The 22123-nt window shown below is 60.2% G+C and overlaps 1 protein-coding gene across 3 annotated transcripts in view; it reads left to right on the top strand.

Moving 5' to 3' along the window:
- The window catches only part of FOXP4 (forkhead box P4), a 38126-nt gene extending 18509 nt beyond the window's left edge, over positions 1 to 19617 (top strand). Inside the window, exons 3-16 of one of the 3 annotated variants that reach the window (XM_027896783.1) lie at positions 225 to 299; positions 1973 to 2059; positions 7371 to 7518; positions 8015 to 8219; positions 8507 to 8611; positions 10910 to 10997; positions 12833 to 12922; positions 13336 to 13537; positions 13643 to 13719; positions 13935 to 14036; positions 17800 to 17921; positions 18047 to 18113; positions 18480 to 18646; positions 18862 to 19617. In XM_027896783.1, the coding sequence (XP_027752584.1) occupies positions 228 to 299; positions 1973 to 2059; positions 7371 to 7518; positions 8015 to 8219; positions 8507 to 8611; positions 10910 to 10997; positions 12833 to 12922; positions 13336 to 13537; positions 13643 to 13719; positions 13935 to 14036; positions 17800 to 17921; positions 18047 to 18113; positions 18480 to 18646; positions 18862 to 19006 (1677 nt within the window). In that variant the 5' untranslated portion in view covers positions 225 to 227 and the 3' untranslated portion in view covers positions 19007 to 19617. Of the gene's footprint in view, positions 1 to 176; positions 300 to 1972; positions 2060 to 7370; positions 7519 to 8014; positions 8220 to 8506; positions 8612 to 10909; positions 10998 to 12832; positions 12923 to 13335; positions 13538 to 13642; positions 13720 to 13934; positions 14037 to 17799; positions 17922 to 18046; positions 18114 to 18479; positions 18647 to 18861 lie in introns of all 3 variants that reach the window. The other 2 variants (XM_027896782.1, XM_027896781.1) reach the window with 2 other exon arrangements.
- Positions 19618 to 22123: the final 2506 nt, after the last annotated feature.

Here is a 22123-nt window from a genome sequence, read left to right as displayed (position 1 = left end):
GGCCTTGGCGTGCCAGGAGGGACCAGGGGCCAAGGGCTTCACATGAAGGTGACACAGGGATGGGGGGGCATGAAGGGTGTTCCAGGAGAGGTGGGGGGCACTTGCAGGCTGTTGGCATTCGGGGAGGGTTTCCCAGGGCTGGAATGGGGAGTGGTGACGTGTCCTTGCTGCCGCAGGTGCCCGTGTCCGTGGCCATGATGTCCCCGCAGATGATCACGCCGCAGCAGATGCAGCAGATCCTCTCTCCGCCCCAGCTCCAGGCCCTCCTGCAGCAGCAGCAGGCGATAATGCTGCAACAGGTAACGCTTGATCCAGCCCAGCAGTTCCCACTGGGGTCCCAGAATGCTGGAGCTCGCTGTGGGCAGGCAGATGGGTCCCTTCCTCCCTGGGTTCTTGCGTTCTCCACATATTTCCTTGGGGATTCCCAGCAGGTCCAGGGACAAAAACAGCTGTGGGTGCTGACAGTGCTGGCAAAGCTGGATGCTGCTGCCCAAGGCCCAGAAAATTCCTGCACGAGGTCTGGTTTGGGGCTGCCCAGCTCCTGGGAAGAGCCGTGGTTGGGGTGGGAGCTCTTGGCTCGAGGCACCCCAAGCAGAGCCCCCGTGGCTGCTGCTGGGCCTTGGGCATGTGGCTGTGTCCAGCTCCAGACCTGAGCACGTGGGTTTGTTTCTCATGGCCTGCTCAGCTTTTCCGGAGTGTTCAGTTGGACGGGGAGGGAAGAAAAAGGAGGAGAAGAAAAATAACAAACCTCAACTCCGAAACAAAACAGGTCTGCTTGGGTAAACACCTCCTGCCGGCAGGAGGGAGAGAGGGAGAAACCCCACAAGCATCCTCCACGCCCTTCCTCCTGCCTCCAGTACCTGTTTACTCCAAACAGGCTGATAAGGATTCAAGGTTGGCCCCAGGGAAAGAACAAAGGGTAAACACTACCCTGGGTGGGTCCTTCCACAAGCCTCTTTGGAGCCGGATAAAGAAACACGTTTGACTGCAAATTAAACAACCCAGGCCGGAATAGCTCGCATTCTCCACCGGCAGAAAACCAAACATCACACCTCTCACCCCTGACCCAATGTTCCTGCGCCTGCTCGGCCCCGCTGCAGCCCTGGCTCCGGCTGGCTCTGGGGTAAACACCCAGCCCCTCCAAACCTGTTCTCCGGCAGAAACAGCGAAGTTGCTGCTGTCAGCGCTGTCGGCCCCGAGCTGATAAAGGATTCCCGGCATCCACAGGGGCATTCCTGAGCCCCTGCACAGGGTAGGGGCGGCTGGGAGGGGGCTGTGGGGTCTCGCTGACCTCCCCGTGCTCTGCCCCCCCTGCACACGCCAAATCCATCACCCACAGTTTATTTAGGGGCCGGGGGGAGCTGGAGCCGATGCTTGCAGCCGCTGCCTGCGGACACTGGGACCCTCTCTGGTGGTTCATTGTGGGGCAGGGGGGTTTGTCCCTGTTTTCCAGGACCAGCAAACCTCTCTGCTTTGGCCAGGGGGCTGCGAGGGGCTGGGCTGCCCCTGGAGGGGGTGCAGGGCTGAGCCCCCAGCACTCATAGGATTGCACCAGCCAGACCAGGGGCTGTGGCTGCTCCTGGCCCCTTCCCAGCTGGGAGTCCCCTCTCACAGCGCTTGCCAGGGGTGTTTTGGGGTCCCACCATGCTGAAAATGGGGTTTCCCCACTGCTGAAACACCTTTACGTGCCAGAGCACCCAGGCCTGCTTCTCAGGGGCATTAAAACAAGCAGCGGGTTTGGCACTGGTGGTGTTGGGAGATTTCACTTGCTGTGGGGATCTGGAACCTTTGGGAATGTGTGCCCAGGGTTCTTCTGCTGCCCTGACTCCTCTGGCGGGTCCCTTCCCTCCCACCCTGCAGCCAGGAGCCTGCCCTGATGACGCAGTGCCAGGAGCTGACGTGGCTGTGGCAAAGCCTGGTACTGGGCTTGGGGTGTTTCTGCTGCTAATCCGGTTGCTCTCTCCCCTCCCAGCTGCAGGAATACTACAAGAAGCAACAGGAGCAGCTTCACCTGCAGCTATTGACACAGCAGCAAGCTGGAAAGCAGCAACCCAAAGAGGTGAGCTCACGTGGAGGGCGCTGGGCCATCAGATCTGGCGGCAAATTAAAGGAGGACCAGAGCACAACAAGGTGTGCAGGAACCCCAGCAGGGATGGGACACGGGGGCATCCTGCTCTGGGGGGTGTTGGATGGCCAGTCCAGTTGCTGGGAGTTGTTGTTCTTCCTCATCCTTCTCCTCCCTGTCTGTGATCTGGCACGTGCACCGAGCATGTGGAGTGTGTGGGGGCAGTGAGGTCGGGGGTGTGGGGCCGCTGGACCCTCCCCAGGGGCAGGGGCAGGGGCAGGTCACTGCCCCCAGCACAGAGCAAGGCTCCCCAATTCCCCCTGGAGTGGAGGCAGAGGAGGCTCAGCTCAGCCCCTGCCTGGCACAGCTCCAGTTGGGCAGCCCAGTCTTGGCTGAGCTGGCACAGCAGCAAGTAGGCAGGGCTGGTCAGGTGGGAACCCAAAGCAGGGCTGCTTCTGCCAGGAAGGGCAGTTTTCCAAAACCCAAGCACTGTGTGGAGGAGCAGTGATGCCAGCAAAGGGCTTTTCCAGCAGGAGACACTCAGCCAGGGGATGCTCTCAGCCCCTGCTGGCACCACGTTGGCAGCAGTGGGCCCTGTGCTGGGGAGGTGGGTGCCTGGTAGAGAAGCATTTCGTGCCCATGTGATTCCATCAGTGTTGTATAACTAACTCCCTTTTTGCAACAGTTTTTGCTGTCCTTTCTCACAGTGATGCCTTACCTGATGTTGTGGCTGTATTTTGGGGATGTGCCAGTCACACAGAGGCTGGGGACCAACCCCAGCCGGCAGATAGCACCACTCCCTTCCTTCTCCTTGCACATTTTTGCCTCTCTCTCTTGCCAGATTGCTGCACAGGGTACGGGGTGGGGTGTTTTGTGCAGTGCACGTGCTGATTCATGTCTGGCATTGCTGCCCTTCTATCCAGTGTCCTTCCCAGGGTCCCAGCACGGAGGGACATGGAGCTGGGCCACTCACTCCATGTCCTTGTCCAAGCAGGGGATTGGGGTGCTGGGGCTGTTTGTGGCAATCACCCCTCCAGAAATCCAGCACCCTGATAAATACTCATCCCTTTTCAGGGCTGAAATTTGGCCTTTTTTCGGGGGAGGAAAGATTTTAAGCCCAGACTGTGCATTGGTGTGGCAGAGAGGGGACTTGATGGCAAAAACCCTGAGCCACTCCAGGGTGGCTGGAGTGGCTCAGGGTTGGCACGTGCTCCAGTCTCTGCAGACTGGCCTGGGCTTTCACTGCGGGATGCTGGCGTGTTTACGGGGTCAGGTTTATCAGAGCCATCTGCAGGAGCTGGAGTGGCTGCTGGTGCTCCAGGAACGGGGAGGCATAAATCTGAGCTTCCTCAAGGACTCTCCTCTTGGCCGTGGCGATGTTCTGTTGCAGCACCGAGCGGGGATATAATTAAGCTCTAACAAAGCACTTGCTTAGCGGGCTCCGGTTTAAAAAGCGCGTGTTAACTTTTAATTAAATGGTACAGAGGAAATGGGAAATATATCCACTGAGAAAGAGAGGCTGGCGGGGGGGAAGGGGCAGCAAATGCTGCTGTGGGGGTGTGCACTGAGCTCCCGGCAGCATCACGGCTGGGAAAAGCACCCAGGGGGTCCCAGCAAGTGGATGTCGGCGTTTCCCCCCCCCCCCAGACCCCCCAGATGGGCTTTGTGGGGTTGGGTTCAGCCCAGGAATGCGGGCAGCTGCAGTTCATGAAGCCTGTGCTCTGCTTTGCCTGCCGTGGCTGCCCCATGGCACAGGGAATAGCTGGCATGTCTGGGATGCCGCTGGAGAGCTGCTCTTGGCTCCTTCCCGGAAACCCACGGCCGTGTTTCATTACAGCCCCGCTGCAAGGTTTGTAAACCCTGCACCCACCTTCTGCCTCCCCAAACCCTGCGCCTTCTGCCTCCCCAAACCCTGTGCCTTCTGCCTCCCCAAACCCTGTGCCTTCTGCCTCCCCAAACCCTGTGCCTTCTGCCTCCCCTCTGCCCGACTCCCAGGGCTCCTCTCAGGGTAGCTGTGAGTCGGTGGCTTGGCTGCAGGAGCAGCAGCCGGAGCGGCACAGGGAAGGTGCCAAGAGCAGGGAGCAGTATCTCCTGGAGCAGCAGCTCAGATCTCCTCAGGAGAGGCTCAGCTGGGGGTCCCCCAGCGGGGAAGGGGAGAACAGGAAAAGAGGATGGAAACGTGTCGGAAGCGCCTGTGGGCATCATCCTGTCCCAGAGGATGGGGGGGTGCTGTGTGTCCCTGGACTGTGGGGAGCTGTGGTGCAGTGGGGGCGTGAGGAAGGGGCCAAGCAAGACAGCTGATCCATGAATCCCAGTGGTATGGGGCTGAGCTACAGCACATCCCAGTCCTCCTGGAACATTTTCCTGTGCTAGGGTGTGATGGTGAACCCCCATCCCCAGCAGCATCCCGGGTATGGGGGAACAAGGAGCTGTGGCGCCAGGCTGGGACGCTCCAGGCAGCCCCTCGCCCTCATCTCCTGCTCTTCCCTGAACTTGGCTTCTCCAAGCCCAGTGCTGCAAGGGACATCTGGCTGCTGAGGCCCCGGTATCCCTGAGGGCGAGGCCAGAGGGTCTCTGTGTGCCCCCAAAGCTGCTGGGGGTGGGGGTTTGTTCCTCTGCTGAGGCAGACGGGGTTGGGGAGGGGGTGGCGCGGGGGGGGCTGCTGGCGCCTCACCCCAGTGTCAGCTTAATGAACTGCTCCTGTCAGTCCCGCGTGTCACGGCGAAACTCCTCCTGATGTGCTCATAAATCAAAGTGACGGCGGCTCCTACCCCGCTAGCTGCACCCGCTCAGCTGCGTCTAATGCAGGGAGAGCCCCGGCCCTGCGCTGGGACGGGAGCTGGGAACGGGCTGGGGGGGCCAAGAGCAGGATTCGGCCCTAACCCAGAGCCAGCTCCTCTGGTGGGTGCTGGGGGTCCCCTCTGGGGGAATTCAGGTGACTTTTCTTAGGGCAGCAGAGCTCATGGGGTGGCACGTGAGGTTTTCCATGAGGATGGGGTTGTAATCCATGCTCTCCCCGCCCTGCCTTCTCCAGGGAGAACTTGGCTTGGAGCCTGCGGGCTGGTGGGTGGGTCTGCAGGGGGATGCACCTCCTCAGCCGTCACTCAGAGGTTTAGAGGTCTGTGGGGCCGCAGTTGTTCCCCAGTGATGATGAATTGGCTTCCCTGGGGGGAAGTGGTCCTTGGGTTGACTCAGAGCAGCACCAGGACTCGTATTCCTGGGGCTGGTCCCTGTGTTTGTGGCCTGGTGAAGCTGGAGGGATGCACATGTGGATTTGAAGCATGTGAAGGTCCAGGTTCAACCTGAACAACACCGTCCCTTGCCAGAACCACGTGTGGGTCAGGGCTGCCCGGGGGGCTCGGGGATCCCACTCCACCGGCCACAGCTGGGAGAGCCCAGCTTTGGGGCTCAGGGACGTGCCCAGGGATCCTCATGACTTCATCCCTTCATCCACTCCCAGTTCCTCCTGCTTTGCTGTCTGGAAGTGACGTGACTGAGGCTGTGCTGGAGCAGAGCTCGGGCTTGCCCCGGGGCCCCCGGGGAGGGCGTCGGCAGAGCCGGGAAGGGGAGGAGAATCCATCCTGTCCCATCCCATCCCATCCCAGCTGCTGTTTCTAACCAGGGCAGGGCACGCGTGTCCATCCCACGTGGTGGCAGAGCTTTCCCTCGCCGGGAGGGGACACTGTGGGGGACTGAGCTGCCTCTGTTGAAGCCCTCTGGCTGCAGCCTAGTCCTGCCTGTTTTCCTGTATCCTGCTGATCCCAAGGCCTGAAGTCCTCCTGGCTCAGGAGCGAGGGTGGGCACAGGGATTTCTCTTCGCTGAGCAGAAATCACTTTGATTTGTGCCTTAATCTTTAAGCCTCAGAGGTGCAGGGCTGAGGCAGAGCCAGGGATGATCTAGACCTGATGCTGGGGGGGCAATTCCACCGTGGCCCAGAGATAGACAGGACAGGGAGAGTCTGCATATCCCTCTGAGGCTGAGAAACTGGAATTACACTGTCTGTGCCCTAAACAGGACTCGTGGTTGTGCCTGACTTTGCAGAGTGGAGGGGGTTTGTAGGGCAGTGTCTGGATCGCGTCCTCTCCCTCCTGTTCACAAAGCTATGGCTGAGCATCCACAGGAATCCCACCTGCATCCCGTGGGCCCATGGAACGTGCTGGTTCCAAACTCAATCATGGGCTGGGATTGCCGTGGAGAGTCTGTCTGCTGTTACTGCTGGTGTAGCCTCGGGGATCATCAGGAGATGTGCCAGGTCCCTGAGATTCCCAGTGCATCGGGGCCTGAATCCCTACAACACTGAGGACAAACAAGGACATTTCCCATTTGCACAGCTCTTGTGCTCATCAGCGAGGACAAAGACACGAAAATCCTTCTTTGGGGGGCTGCGAAGTGCCCCCACTCCCGAGTGCAGTGAGATGGGGGATGTGCTGCAGCGTGGGCTTGGCCGGTGCTCTCTGGCTCCTCAATCCCTGCCAGCACCTTCTGCCCAAACAGGGGGGCTCGGGGGGTTCACAGGGTCACGGGGCCGCCTGCCCCGCTAATGAGGCCGGGCAGCCCCAGGGCAGCTCCCCTCTCCTGCCCGGCTCGGATTAGCAGCTGCCTGTCCCCAGCCCTAATTGAATTCTCTCCCCTTCACTTAATTCTCATGGATTTCTCGGCGCCTCCCCAGGGACCTGTCCTGCCTAACTAGTTTAGGGCCAGCGATGCTGGTCAGAGCACGGCTGGCTCCTGGGGACGGGGGGAGAGTCCCCTACCTGGGGGGTGCCCGTGGCTGGGGCGTGGGCACCAGTACTGGCACTGAGCACCCCCTCCCCTGCAGGCAGTTGGTTCAGCTCCTCACCAGGAAGGGGCTCATAGTGGTCGTTTTTGACAAATAGGGATCATTTTGTGGATTAAAGGGGGGTCCTGTGCAGCCAGGGTGCCGGGAGTCCCCTTTTTTAACAACGATGTTGCAGCTGAGCCTCCCCCGTGGGACCCCACAGCCGGGGTTCACACCCACCTCCCAGCACAGCTGGTTCTTTGCTCCGAGCAACTCCCAGCTCCGCTCACTCCCTCTCTTTCCAGAGCTTTATTTTTCCCTTCCCCTTTTCCTTTCCTTCCCCTCCTCTTCCGATAGATCAAAGCCTCCGTCCGGCTCAGCCGTGAGCTGAGCAGGCCCCGCAGCAGGATGGGGACAGGGGCAGGCACAGTGCCCTTACTATCAGCACCCCTGGCCCCCAGCACCCCCCACCGTGGCCTCCAGCCCCTGCCTCCCCTGCGGGGCTGGGAATAAGGCGCCTGGATTTGTCCCTTTTGTCTCGGCAGCCGTTGGGGAACAAGCAGCTGGCCTTCCAGCAGCAGCTCCTGCAGATGCAGCAGCTCCAGCAGCAGCACCTGTTAAACCTGCAGCGCCAGGGCCTGGTGAGCCTCCCGCCAGGGCAGGGCACGGTGCCCCTGCAGACCCTTCCCCAAGGTAAGGACCCCCACCCGGGGTGGCCCCCACAGGGTGGGGAGGGGCATGGCTGCAGATTCCCCTGCTCTGGGTGAGGGGGGCTGGGGAGGGGCTGTTGCTTTTCCTAAAGTTGGGGTCTGATGGCATCAGCGGTCAGAGCTGGTGCAGGGTTGGGCTCCTGGGTTCCTTTGGCAGAGGAGTGCAGGGCTGGGGCACCCCTTCCTCTGGCATTGGGGTGCCAGGGTGTGGGGAGAAGGGGTCTCCTCCCTTCTGGGAACAGCTCTGTGTGGCCCCCTGGGTGCTGAGAGCGCCTTGTTTTGGGCTCCCTGGTGGGGCTGTGCAGCCTCCCCTTGCCACTGCTGGTGTCGTGGGCTGTGCCTGGCTTTAGGTGATGGTTTCCCAGTACTGGGTGAGATCTGGGGAGCTGAGCTGTGCCAGGGGGCAGGGAAGGACCCTGTGGTGTCTGTGGGTTCTGCCCCGTGCCCCTGCTGACCCTGGGCGCTCTCTCCTGCCGTAGCCGTGTGCCCCTCGGACCTCCAGCAGCTCTGGAAGGAGGTCACGGCCGCCCAGCCCGTCGAGGACAGCATTAAGCAAGAAGGTCTTGACCTCACCACCAACACCTCCAACTCTACCTCGTTTTCGGCCGCCAAGGTCTCGCCTCCCATCTCCCATCACCCTCTGCCCAATGGGCAGAGCACCATGCACACGCCGAGAAGGGACAGGTAGAGCCGGGTCGGGCCCTGGCACTTTGTGTTTTTATTCCTGGAGAGGTGGAAGGGGCTGGGATCTGTCGGCTGTGGGGTTGGCAGCAGGGCTGGGGGTGGTGAGGGGAAATTCTGCCTACCCCGTAAACAAGTCCTGTCGCTGTTTGGCTGCGCCCACGTGCCCGTGGAGGACAGTGAGCCGTCCTTGGGGGGGCTCCTGTGGGTGCCCGAGGGCTGTCCCTGTGTGTGGGAATGCTGGAGCGTCCTGGCTGTCCTGTCTCATGGCCCCTTTCCCTCTTCTGCAGCTCTTCCCACGAAGAGACCCCCGGCTCCCACCCGCTCTACGGCCACGGAGAGTGCAAGTGGCCTGGCTGCGAAACCCTCTGTGAGGACTTGGGACAGTTTGTCAAGTAAGTGTCCCCTTTTTGGGGGAGGTGTTTTTTTTGGAGAAGGGGACAACCCACACTCTGAGGCTGGGACAGAATGGAGCTGGTAGAGGGGAAGACTCTGGAAGTAGGTCCAGACACCCCAAAGTGTCTGCCCAGAGCCGGGGGACCCCATGCAGAAGGAGAGAACACACCAGGGGCTGCTGCTGGAGTTCCCCCATCCCTGGAAGTGTCCAAGGCCAGGTTGGACAGGGCTTGGAGCAACCTGGGCCAGTGGAAGGTGTCCCTGCCCAGGGCAGGGGGTGGAACTGGATGGGCTTTGAGGTCCCTTCCCACCCATCCCATTCGATGAGTCGATGATTCCAGAGAAGGAGGGACCCCGTGCAGGAGGCAGGAGCAGGCAGGCGCCGGCAGCAGGCGTGGGGGGCTCCCAGCTCCCTCCTGGGGGGCGCAGGGGGGAGCAGATGGCAGCGCGGGAGCCCCGCTGACACCGCTTGTGGGCTCCGGCGCTGACTGATTAACTCTGCTGTCGGAGAGCCCTCTGCCAGCGTCAGGGTCAAACAAATTGTTTTCACGCTTCGTCAGAGGTTTACTTAATTAGTTCATTTGCAATTAGATCTCTTTGTAGCCAGGATTTTTAGCAAAGACATCAGAAGGAACTGACGGGCTTGCTCGCTCCTTCCCCCGCCTCCCCGGCTGTCTGCTCGGCCGAGGCGCCAGGCGTGCACTGTACTCTCTATCTGCCAGCTTTTGGGGTTTTACAGGCTGACCCTGCCCACTGCCACGCCTCTGGCTCCAGTAGGAGCACCCCTCAGACCTCACCAGCCTCCTCATTCCCAGACCAGGAGCTGGGCAGAGGCCTTACACGGGAGGATGAGGAGGTGTGAAGGCAGCCTGGGGAGGTTGGGGTGGTGAGTGAGTGATTCAGGCTCCTGTGTCCTTCTTCCTCTGCCTCTGACTCATGGGTGAACCCAGATAAGGCATCTCCTCACACCTCGCAGGGCATGTTTGAATGGCACAGGGCAGATGAGCAAGCTCTGGTTTGGAAGTTGGGGCTGGAGTTGGCAGCAGATGGCCGGGGCTGGGTGACAGTGCCAGGAGAGCTGTGCTGTGCCAGCCAGGGCTGTGGGATCCCTGCATCCCACCTGCCTGCCCCCTGAGCCCAAGCTTCCCGAGGGACAGCCTCCCAAAAACACTGGTGAAGGGTTTCTGTCCACTCTCTGCTAATGTGGGGACATGTCAGGGTGTGGGACGGGCAGATAGAAAACTTCCAGCTCCCAAAGGCCGAGCTTGGATGGAGAGCGGGCCTGGCCTCGATTCTGAGCACCAGCTTCGAGCCTCCTCTGAGCATCTCCTCCATGGAGCAGCTCAGAGAGCCCCAGGATTGGGGTGGAAAGGGGCAGCATGGCCTTTGAGCAGTAGTTTATGAGGGTGAGGGTCAGTGGGAGGTGTCTCATTCCTGCTTGGCACAGCCCAGGCCCTGACAGCCTTTTCCCTGGAGAAGCAGCCGTGCCCTCGGTCTGCCACGCAGGGAGAGCAGCGGGGCTGAGGCACCAGGGGCTTTGCTCACCTGCAGGCTTGGCAGCTGGGCCCAGTTACCTGGCTTGTTTGTGCAGATTGGGGCTGGAAGTCTCTCACAATCAGCCGGGTGAGACTCCTGCTGTCTTCTGCATCCAGACTGAGGGTGGAGAGGAGACACCTTCTCCTGGGGGGCATCCCCAGGCTGCTGCTTTGCTGGGTTTGGGGGTGAGGACCCCCACAAGGATGTCCCTGCCTCTGCAACAAGTGTCGTCCTCAGGAGTCCTTCCCCTCCCCGAGGAGGAGAGAGAGCAGTGAGGACCAAAGGTCCTTCTGCTTCACAAACATAAAGCACCTCCTAAACACGAGTGGTAGGATGGGGAACACCCTGGAAATGCCACCTTCTGCCTTCGGGGGTTTCCTTAGAGGGTGTAAGTCGATCTCCATAATGACACCTTTGTCCTGGAAACCTGCTCCTCAGGTCCTCCTGGCACCTTCTGCCAGCAGCCTTCTCCAGGAAAATCCCTGGGCTTCCCATCAGCCAGTGGCTGCTCCTGAGTACCATGTGGTGCCACAGGCAGGGCTGGGTGGGTATGGCCACCCTCCAACCTGGGGAGGTGGCACAGCCTGGCGTGCTCAGTCACTTGCATGCCTCAGTTCCCTTTCTGCTCATCCCACTTCGGGCACCACTGCCAGAGCATCCCTGAGCAATTTACAGGTCAGGGCTGATCCCAGGTGTGGCCCCAGCTGAGGGGGAGCGTTTTGGGCATGTCCAGGCATAACCCTCCGTGTTCTCCTCCCCAGACACCTCAACACAGAACATGCACTTGATGACCGAAGCACGGCCCAGTGTCGAGTCCAGATGCAAGTGGTACAGCAGCTGGAGATACAGGTGGGTGCTGCCCCTGCCTCCACAGACACGGGTGTAAAAAGCCATTTCCTTCCCCCTCTGCACTCTGTGCCTTGGCTGCTCTCCTCAGCGGGGAGTAGGGAGGTTGGGGAGCGTAACCACCCACCTGGGGACTCGTTTCGAACATCCTTCCCGGACAGCAGTGCTGGCCCTGGGCTACATCTGGGTGGAGATCAGGCCCTGGGCAAATCTCAGTCTGATTCCCCCCATACCAGCATTCCTGTATGACTGTGGTGGGGCTGGAGGAAAGGACAAGCCCTCCCTCCTGCCCAAAGTGTCCCTGTGGGTACAGGGAGATGCCACAGACGTGGAAGGCACGTGCTGCCAGGAGGGTTCATGCTCACAGGTGGGACATGAGCTGTGCCACCTCCGTGGGAGCTACAGGGCCACTGGGGTCCTTGGAAATCAGGCCACTTATTTTGGTGGCTGAGCATGGTCTGTGGAGCCCAACTTTGGGGCGCTATTTTTGGAAAGGCAGTGCTTTAAATAGAGCCTCTCACAGCATCTCTGGCTCCTGACGTGCTGTGCATAATTCAGTTAATGGAGAAGGGAGGGGGATGGGGGGGGAAACGGGGAGTTTTCATCTCAGGACTTGAAAGAGGGATGGGGCAGGGGTCTGTCAGGGGGTCAGTCACCCAGACCCCCATGGTGTGACAGTGCCTGGGTGCCCAGCTGGGGCTGGCAGGAGCTCAGGGTAGTGTGTGTGTGTGTGACATCACAGGGTACACTGGCCTGGGGGGGGGCAGTGGGATGTGATGTGGGGCACCCTTGGGAGCCTCCACCCTGAGTCACAGCAGCTCGGGGCGAACTGTGGGATGGGGGGGAGGCTGCAGCCTCCTGGGTGATCCCTGCGATCCATCCTGCTCCCCAGCCCTCGCCAAAGCGAGAGGTTGAAAGCAATTACTGGGGCTTAAAGAGGGGAGGGGAAGGAAGGGGGGAAAAAAAAAAAAAAAAGCTGAAGGGCGAGCAGAGCTGTGTGTGCAGAGAGGAACCTGCCACGGAGCCACCAATTATGAAGTTTTGAGCGCGGAGCTCCCGCTGTGCCGGCGCGGAGCGTCTGCATCACGAGGGGAGACCTGTCAGCTCTAATGAGCACCACGACAGCACGAAAGCATCTGAGCTGCTCCAAACTTGCGGCAAACTCCGCTCTGGCTCCTGCCTTTAACTCCTTCCTCGCCCGGCCCCGCCGCCTGCCCAGGGACGAGGCTGGGCTGGTGGGAGCCGGTGGTGTGCGGGGAGGTGGCCGAACCCCGAGCTGTGAGGGTCACGGTGGAAAGGGAAGGTGACGGGGAGAGAGCGGGTGTCAGATCCCATCGCCTGCGCCGGGCTCAAAATCTCTCCTGGTGCCACAGTGAATATTTCACCCTTCTCCGCACTCTGGGGAGTAAACAGGCGGGGAGGGAGCAATTAGAGCGATGTTGGGCGTCCGGGTGGATGGGTGGAGGGGTGGGTGGGGGGACAGGGAGCTGCTGGGGAGCAGGAGGAGGGCGAAGGGGACAGGGACGGCAGGCACCAGGGCACGGGGATGAGAGCACCCAGGAGAGAGCGTGAGGGCTGTGGTGGGTGGCCTCGCTGGTGAGTGGCAGCATGGAGGGATGGGAAGGGCTCCCTTTCACCGTAGATTTTTCATCGAACTGCACTCATGGAGCTGGAATGGCCCCCATGCCCCCCACAGTGGGTGCTGCAGGGGACATAGAGGGTGCTGCCTGCCCAGGCCGGGGCTTGGGGCTCATTGGCAGCTCCTCCAGGCCATGGGCACCTCCATGGTGAGTTGGGCACTGCCTGACCATCTCCCTCCTGCTTCTTGCTCCCCACAGCTGGCCAAGGAGAGCGAGCGTCTCCAAGCAATGATGGCCCATCTTCACATGAGACCTTCAGAGCCAAAGCCTTTCAGCCAGCCTGTAAGCGTGAGTCCCTTTCCTGCCCTCTACATCCCCACAGTCACCCCCTCTCCTCCCCTTGCCCCTCACTGCTGTCCCCTCCCTGCCCCGTGCATGGTCACCCCTGGGTGGGCTCTGTGGGATGGACATTCTCCATCACACACAGCCTGGTCCCTTGTGCTGGTGCACATCAAACAGGAGGGAGATGCAGCCTGTGTCAGGGTGTTGTGCTGCTCTGGCAGCCCTGGCGTGGAGTGGATGCATCCAGGCCTGTAGGTGCATCCCCTCCCATGGTTGCATCCTCTCCCTTGGTTGCATCCCATCCCTGCCAAGCCCAGCAAGTGTCCCCCCTGTGAGCCCCTCCCTGCCTGCTCTGGGGCATGAGCCAGCTCAGCCCCTGCCTTCCCAGCCACCCATCCTCCCTCCCCCTGTCCGTGCAGCTGAACCTGGTCTCCAGTGCCACCCTCTCCAAGAGCACTTCTGACACGTTCCCCGATGGTTTACCTCATCCCCCCACCTCCGCCACGGCGCCCATCACCCCCCTGCGGCAGGGCCCCTCCGTCATCAGCTCTTCCACTTTACACAACGTGGGGCCCATCCGCAGGAGGAACTCGGAGAAGTTCTGCACCCCGATATCTTCAGGTGAGCTGCGGGGTGGGGCTCAGCACCCTCCACGGTGCAGTCCCTGGGTCCCAAAGTGGGTCCCCTCAACCCTTGCCCCCCCCTTTCTTGTCGCCCCCCCCCCAGAGCTTGCACAGAATCACGAGTTCTACAAGAACGCCGACGTCCGGCCGCCCTTCACGTACGCGTCGCTCATCCGGCAGGTCAGTGGCTGCACGGGCTGTGGGGTCCAGCTCTGGAGACCCCGAGACCTGCCTGGGGGGCACCTCGGCCACAACTGTGCTCTCTCTCTGTCCTGGGGGAGCCCCCACACCCACTGAACCCCCAGTTCTGCCCCTCGTGCCTCACCACGGGAAGGGCGTCGAACCCCAGGGCAGCAGCGTGAGTGATGCTCTTGTCCCCTCTCTGGTTCCCCCAGGCCATCCTGGAGACCCCCGACAGGCAGCTAACGTTGAATGAAATCTATAACTGGTTCACGCGGATGTTTGCCTACTTCCGGAGGAACACGGCCACCTGGAAGGTGAGAGCAGCCCTGCTTGGCACCGTGGGCTCACCCCGTCCCACCTGGGACTGGCTGCTAAGGGAGCTTGTGTGGGCACCTCTGGTAAAGGACCAGTTCATTGCATAGCTGGGAGATGGTGCAGGAGATGATTTTATGGATAAATCCCCCATTTCCCCCCCCCAAAATGCGTCCCTGGTCTGCGAGGGCACATCATCCCTGCGCTGTAAAATCCTGGGCTTTTCTGTGGAGCTGAGGCTGGAGGAGAAGGGCAGAGGCAAAACAGAGACACTTGAAATAGCCAAGAAGGTTAATGATGACCTGGGGGCAGGTGACTCTGAGGGACGAGGTGGCTGGGCCTCAGTGTGGCTGGGAGTGCAGGTTCTGGGCCAGGAGGATGGATAGGGAGTGGATGGATGGGGAGTGGAGGTGGCAGGGGGACCATCAGCGAGGGGAGCTCCTCTGCCAGACCCCAAGCAGGTGTCTGTGCCCATCAGGTCCCCCACCCAGTGCATGGTGCTGTACAGGCGGGTACTGAAAGTTTTTGTCACTGAGGAGCCATTTGTAACCGGCCTGGGCTGATGGAGGTGAATTTTGGGGCAACACGTGGGTGCTGGGGGTACTTCCCCTTTGGTTATTTAGAAATTGAGAGCCGAGAAAACACATCTCAGAGGAGCAGGGAGTTGTGGAAGGAGCAGTTCTGTGGTTCAGTTACTGCCTTGACCAGGAAAGGTCTATTTATTTATTTATTGTTTCCTGCTGCACGTATTTAGCGAGACACAGCTCAGCTCCCTCCTGCTCAGGGCAACAAGGAGTGAAGTGGCAGAGGGACACGTGTTAGTTTAAAATGAGAATAATTAGAATCAGCGAGGTGCAAGCGAGATGGAGCGTTTTGAGAGGGTTGAGGAGGAGGAGGAATCGGTTCTCCTGGAGCCCAGGGCCCCCGTGTGTCGCTGTGGCAGATCCGAGCTGGGATCTGCAGGGAACTTCTGGGTGAATAACGGGCGTGTTTTGGCTCCCCAGCACTCTGGGTGGCCCCTGGAGCACGGCCCATCCGGAGCATCCCGGCATTCCAGGCGGGAGGAGGGCGCTGGGATGGAGCTGGGCGGGAGCAGCCGGGTGCTGGGGGCAGTTTTGGGGTTGGCCACGGGCTGTGTCGGTCTGGAGTGCCCCTCGCTGCACACGGGCAGCACTGCAAGTGCCCCTCTCTGGAATGAGGGACTGGCAGGTGAAATGTCTTTTTCCCGCCTTTTTATCGGCTGAAAGGAATAAATATTTTGGGAGGTTTTTTGCGGCTTCCCCTCACCCTGTGTTACCAAGGGCAGAGCTGGAGAAGGGCATTTCCCAGCCCTGCTTTTTTTTTTATTCATTTTATCCTGTTCTGTCACCAAAAGGGATGGCAGGAGATTAAAAAGAGCTGGAGGGGGGATACTTCCCTTCGTAACTTCCAGTGTCCAAGGTCAGGCTTCTTCTTCTGGAGTGGGATACACAGGAAAAAATTGTGTGTTTCCTCTCTTTGAAAACCACCATTTCTGCTGCAGCTTCTCCCTCATCTCCCTGGGGTGGGACAGGGGTGCTGGGGACCAGGGTGGGTGCCCCATCCCCACAGAGCAGGGGGACCCACGGGGAGCCCCCAGCACAGCCCGGGGAGTGGGTGGAGGGTGTAAAGCAAACACCATCAGAGAGGAGAGATGAGAAGCAAACAGAGCAGGCGGGTCTGGCTCTGAACAAATACTCTGTCGAAATACAAAAGCCACGCTGGGCTGAGGCACCGTGGGGGTGGATCCCATGCCAGGGGGGGCTCGCCTGGCACCTCCTCCGTGTCCTGGGCACAGCACCCTGCCCGATGCCCGGCACAGGGATGGGGCATCCCAGGCTCTGGGAATGCTGAGCCGAATCCTGCCCGCTGCCAGGATTCATTTTACCTCCACTCGAGCCTCTGCAGGCACATCCCCACCTGGGTGCTTTGGAGCAGGGGGTTGTCACCAGGGAGAGAGGGGGGACATGGGCACTGCTGGGCCTGTGTCTCTGTGGGCAGGGAAGGTTCTGCTGTGCCACACTCGTGGCTGCAGTCAGGGCATTGCTTGGATGAGCAGTCCCCAGCACAGGGAGGAAGGGGGAAGGGGAGCGTGGGCAGGATCCGGCGAGGGAGGGACGTCCTGTGTTTGCTCACCAAGGGCAGCGGGTCAAGGGCAGGGGAAGGCCCCAGACCTGGCTGGACTTCAGGCCCCAGGCAGGGGATGGTGTTAGGACAGAGTGGGGGACAGGGGCTTGTCCCGCTCCCCCGTGGATTTCAGGGTCCTCCTTGGAATTCCAGGTCCCTGGGATGTCTGTCTGCCAGGGCTGTGCAGCCCGACCCTGGGAGATGCCAGCGTGGGGTTGGAGGCTGAGTGGTGCCTCCCAGCAGGGCATGGCCCAAATGGAGCGTGGCCCTTTGGGGGACAGTGACAGTGGCTCTGAGCTGGGACCTGGCTTCAACCACGCCTGAGAAGCTGGGTCAGCTCCTGATCTGTGGGGTCCTGCAGGGGTTCCCCCCAAAAAATCCCATCAGACAGCACTGACTGGGCCTGAAGTTCCTTCCCCAGGAGCCCTGAGAAGCTGCTTACAGAGTTTCCCCTTTGGACCGTGCTCTGCCAAAGGGCCAAAGGCACCAGAGCCCAGCCCTGCTGCCTGTCACCTGTCACCCAGCCATGGTGCCAGCAGCGGGCACCACGGCCAGAAGGGGGTGAGGGGAGAGAGGGATGGATGGAGGACAAGGGAAGGGCCCAGCTTTGTTTGTTTTCCTCCTTAAATGAGAAGCGAAAGGGGCGCTGGTGCCATCTGATGAGTTCCTGGGCACTCTGGCACTTGGCAGCGCGGGGGGAGTCGGTCCTTGTGCCTCCTCTTGCCTTGTTGTGCTGGCCAGCTCCTTTGTTTATACAGCCCCCGTTCGACCTTTTAAATTGCTGTTAATGTTTTAGCGTAACGAATTAGTCTCTCATCACGAATCAGGACTCGAAATAAAAAAAAAAAAAAAGAGAGAAAAAAAAAACCCTCCGAGGCCAACTTCCTGAAATTGGGGTCATTCTCATTTGCAAGGCAGAGAATCTGAGAACCTTAATGCAAGGAAATTTATTCAAAGGCAGAGCCCCGGCGTGATTAGGCCCTTTGTAATTATAGCTCGGAGAGATTCCACTCCAGCCTCCTGCCTCCCTCATGGATTAGCAAGTGAGTCGGAAAAATACACAGGATTTAATTAGAGGCAAATTAAAATTGGTAATGAAATAGGGGCAGTAGCAAATGGCAGGGAGTTGGAAGGGGAAAAGGGAGCTGGTATCTCTCGGGGCTGTGCTGTCTGCCTACGTGTGTGTCTCTTTATTTTACATTTAGAAATGTAAAGATGGTCGATGTAAGGAAGAAAGGGAGGGAAAGGACCAAAACGGGAGGGTGGGGGAAAGGAAAAGAAAGGGGAAGATTAGCTGAGCAGAGAGCGGGGTTCTGCTCCCCGTCCTTGCTGCTGTCACTTTGTCCCATACTGTCCCCATCTTCGTCAGCATCTGGCCAAGGTCCTCGAAACAGGGTCGTGTCCCATGTGTGGTTTGGGGGCTCAACAACTCAACCCCCTCAGTGCTGATGGAGTGGGGGAGCTCTCACAGCAGCTTGGGTGGCTTTGGGGAGCCTTGGGGTGGCCAGGACAGCCCAGAGCTGTGGGGACCTGGCCGAGGAGGAGGATGGTGAGGAAGAGGAGGATTTGGGCAGTGGGATGAGGGTCATACCACTGAGCTCCTGCCCTCTCTGCCCACAGAACGCCGTCCGCCACAACCTGAGCCTGCACAAGTGCTTCGTGCGCGTGGAGAACGTCAAGGGAGCCGTGTGGACCGTGGACGAGCACGAGTACCAAAAGCGAAGGCCACCAAAGATGACAGGGTGGGTGCTCCTCTGCCATGGACACAGCCTGGGAGCTGTGCTCACACCTGCCCCTGCTGCCGGTGTCCCTGTCCCCAGGCCAACAGCACTCAGCCTTGCACCCTTCTCTCCTTCTCTTTCTGCAGGAGTCCGACCTTAGTCAAAAATATGATTTCAGGACTCGGTTACGGAGCACTTAATGCAAGTTACCAGGTAAGGACCCTGTTCTGTCCCTGCCTGGGACATGGGGGCACTAAACCCCTCCACGGCCCCATTTCATCAGGAACTGTAGTGAGGGACAAGGGGAGTGGCTTCAAACTGAAATAGGGGAAATTTAGGTTAGAGATACAAAAGAAGTTCTTCCCTGTGAGGGTGGGGAGGCCCTGGCACAGGCTGCCCAGAGAAGCTGTGGCTGCCCCGTCCCTGGAAGGGGTTCAGGGCTGGGGTAGAGGGGCTTGGAGCAACCTGCTCTGGTGGAAGGTGTCCCTGCCCATGGCAGAGGCTGGAACTGCTGATCTTTGAGGTCCCTTCCAACCCAAACCGTTCTGGTTCCGTGATGCTCCACGCTCTCTGTTGCAGGCTGCGCTGGCAGAGAGCAGCTTCCCGCTGCTCAACAGCCCCACCATGATCAACACCAGCTCGGCCAGTGCCATGCTGCACGTGGGCCACGACGACGTCAGCAGCACCGTGGAGCAGGTCAACAGCAACGGCAGCAACAGCCCACGCCTGTCCCCGCAGCAGTACAGGTCAGCCTGGGTGACATGAGGGACGGGGCTGGCGGGGGGCACTGGGGTGCTGGAGGGTTTGGAGCTAAAGGACAGTGACACACGGGGCACCGGGAGCTGCTCGTGGCTTTCCATGGCTCCCGTCCCCTGGGTGAGGAGGGTTTAGGACCAAGATCTTGGTGGGGCTGCGGCTGGGGGGGACCAACCCCCCGAGGCTGAAGGCTCCCCCCCCACAGCCACCCAGTGCACGTGAAGGAGGAACCAGCCGAGGCGGAGGACGACAGCAGACCTGTGTCGCTGATGGCCACCACCAACCAGAATGTGACGATTCCCGACGACAGGGACCTGGAGGAGGAGCTGCCAGTGGAAGACTTGTCCTAAGGACTCCTTCCTCCTCCCCACCGAGGGGCAAAACCCTTCCCACCCTCCCGGCCGGAGACCAAGCGACGCTCCCACCTCCCCAAGGTGACCTTCGGCGTTAACCTGTTCTTTAAAGGCACTTCCACAAAGCAAAAGGGTTTCCTTGGGGCAACAAGCTGTTGCTGCCGGCGCGTCCCTCACGCTCCCACTGCCCCGCGCTGCAGCCGCTGACTGACCGACCCGGCCGTGGGCACGTCCCGCGGCACGAGAAGCAGAAACCCGAGAGCTGGACTTTTTCTCCCCTCCTCCCTTGGTTAGTGACTGGTGAACGAGGATGGTAGGTTGTTTCTATCCGAAATGGTCCCTCCTTCCCTCCCCGTGCGCAGCAGGCACAGGGAAGGCTCCTCTGTCCCCTCTCCCCGCGCTGCTCGGCCGCCCAGCGGGGCTCCAACCCCGACCCCGCTGTCATCCCTCGGGCCCCGGGGGGTTTTGCACTAGGAGGGACCGTGGACCCTGCCCACGTGTGCTGCCTCCACCCAGCTTTGGGGGAAGAAACAGCAGAAACGGCGCTGAGTCCTCTGCCCTGCTCTGGATGTCGGGCTGCACCGTTGTCTCAAAGCTGGGGAAGGACGAGGACCCCTCTGCCTTGTCACCTCTGGCCAGTTGCTCAACTGTGTGGCAGGCAGAGCGGCCTCCCCACGCTCCTGCCCTCCAAGAGCTGGTTCCTGGCACCCAGCAGTGCTGACCATCCCAGCTGACTGCCAGTGCCAGGACACTTCTCCCCGTTCCTGCTCCGCATGGCTGCAGCGGGTGACACTTCCCAGCCCACGTGGGGGTGGCCAGTGGCCTGACTTTTGACTTCAGGGAAAGGCTCCCGGTCCCCTGCACGCCCCGTTCCACCTCCAAAGCCGGGGCAGGGTCTCAGTGGAGCAGGAGGGCAGAGTCCCCCAACACTGAGCCTCCTCCTGGGGGCTCCTGCGGAGGAGTTGGGGGTCATCCCATCCCGCTGGGAGCGAAGCTGAGCCCGGTGGATCCCTGTGGTGGCCAAACCTGGCCACGGCCCCCAAGCCGAGCCTGTTGCAGGGGGGCTCCTGCTTTCATCTTTTCTTTTCCTTATCCTTTTGTGTGCATCCAGATGGGAAGATACCAAAAGATTTCTAGAGACAGAAGGTCCGTAGTTCAGGTGAACAGATGGTATTAATGCCAAAAAAAAAAATATTAATAATAATGAGAACAACACAACCAAACACCCCTCTTCTCCCTGCTCTTTCTTTCTGGGGTGGTGATGTGGGTACCCAGTGCCCTGTGCTGGCTTCAGGGAGCATCACCTTCCTTGGGGAGCAGCACTTTCCCTGGCACAGCCGGGCTGGCACTGGCTGTCCTGGCACACAGTGGGGTCCTGAGGGACTCGCTGTGATGGATGTGGGGCTGCTCTCGTTTTTGAGCCCAGCTCCAGGCTCTCCCAGAGCGATCCCGAGGGCTGTTCCGTCCCTCCCTGTCCCTGGTACTCCGGGATGAGACGCTGGGGAGCTGCTGTCCCCACAGGACATGGGGCTGACACCCTGGGAGCAGCACTGAAAATGCAGCGCACAGCTATAGGTGATGGGGGGTGGGTTTTGTCCGTCCCCACGTCACCTCTGTGACCTCCCCAGGGGGCTCCTGGTGCTGTGGGGTGTCCCCAGGGTGAGCCCGAACTCCACTCATCCTTTTCACTGCCTGAAGCATCCTCGATACCCAGGTGGCTGCAGAGAAGGGGGTCCCTGACTCCCCCCTGCAGCCGGGGGGAGGCTGAGCAGAACCCCCCACCCCAGCCGTGTTCTCCTGTGCCACCCCCTGTATCATCCCCTGGGACCCAGCCCGGTGGGGCTGTTAACGGGGAGTCACCTGCACCCCCTCCCTGCTGGGGCTGCAGGGGTGCTCTTTCCCATTCCCAAATCCGGGGTTTTCCCCGCTCCCTCCCGCGGGTCCCCAACACCCCTGTAGGTGTCACCCGCGCTTCTCCCGCGCCGCGGCTGCCCGAGCTCCGGGACAGCCCCTTCCCGGCCCCTTCCCGGCCCCTTCCCCCGCTCCCGGCCCCTTCCCGGCCCCTCCGGCCCCGGCCCCGGCACCCCCCGGGCTCTGCCGGACACCAAAGACCCTGCCCGGGCCGGGGGGCACCACCCGACCCCCTCTTTTGCATCCCTGTCCCCCCATCCTGCCAAAGGAGCTGCGAGGCTGGAGGCACCGGGAATTTTCACCACCTACTTTATTTTATCCTCTTTTTTTTTCTTTTCCCTTTTCTTCCCTTTTCCCCTTTTTTCTTTTTTATTTTCCTTTTCTTCTTTTTTTTTTTTCCTCCCCGTTTTCTCTTTTTCCTTTTTTCCCCCGTTTTTTTTCCTTGTTCCCAGTTCTTTTAAGTTATTGTAGTACCAAGTTTACAGCTGGCACGGGGGGTGTTGCTGGGGGACAGTGTCACCCATTGCTGCTTTACTCGTACGAAGGGGCAGGGAGGGATGGACAGGCTGGACCTCGGGGTGCAGCCCCTGAGCCCCTCCCTGCTGCTCGGCCATGGTTCACCCTCCCTGGGGAATCACCTGCCTCCATCCAGGCTTTTGGGATTTCGGGGTGGCATCTCCCCAGGCAAGGGTTATTGTGCCTCTTTGGGCAGTGCCAGCACCCACTGTTAGACCCCCTCACTGCTTGGAGGAGGTTTCAGTAGCTGCTCCCCATTTTTTGCCCTTCCTGGTCCTTTTCCCTCCCCTTCCTCCTGCTCTTTCATTTTTTGGCAGCTTTGCCCCCTGGATTCTCCATAAATCCAAGGTGGCCCCGGCACCCTGGCATTGCTGAGCCCTCCAGGGCTTCTTCCTCGGGGTATGATTATATATTTTTTTTAAGCTTTTCCAGAGGTACAGACCCCCCTGAAATGCCTCCCAGGGCCTCCAGATCCCCATGGATTCAGCCAAAATCCCTGTGTGCCATCATCACCCCCCAGACCCCGTGAGGAAAACCTGGCACCTTCCCCTCTGTGCTGAGTATTCCCAGAGGTTTTCAGCTGCCATCCCGGCTCCCAAGAGCACTCTCTCTATATATTATATATATATATAAATAAATATATAAATATAAAGGAGTTTTTTTCTTTAAACACATGCACAGGTTTGG

Source organism: Empidonax traillii, unplaced genomic scaffold, assembly GCF_003031625.1.
Source record: "Empidonax traillii isolate 1590-97213 ecotype Southwest subspecies unplaced genomic scaffold, ASM303162v1 scaffold516:size646513, whole genome shotgun sequence".
NCBI classification, from domain to species: Eukaryota; Metazoa; Chordata; class Aves; order Passeriformes; family Tyrannidae; genus Empidonax; species Empidonax traillii.
The sequence above is the reverse complement of the archived record's forward strand: the minus strand, read 5'-3'. Positions and strand labels throughout refer to the sequence as shown.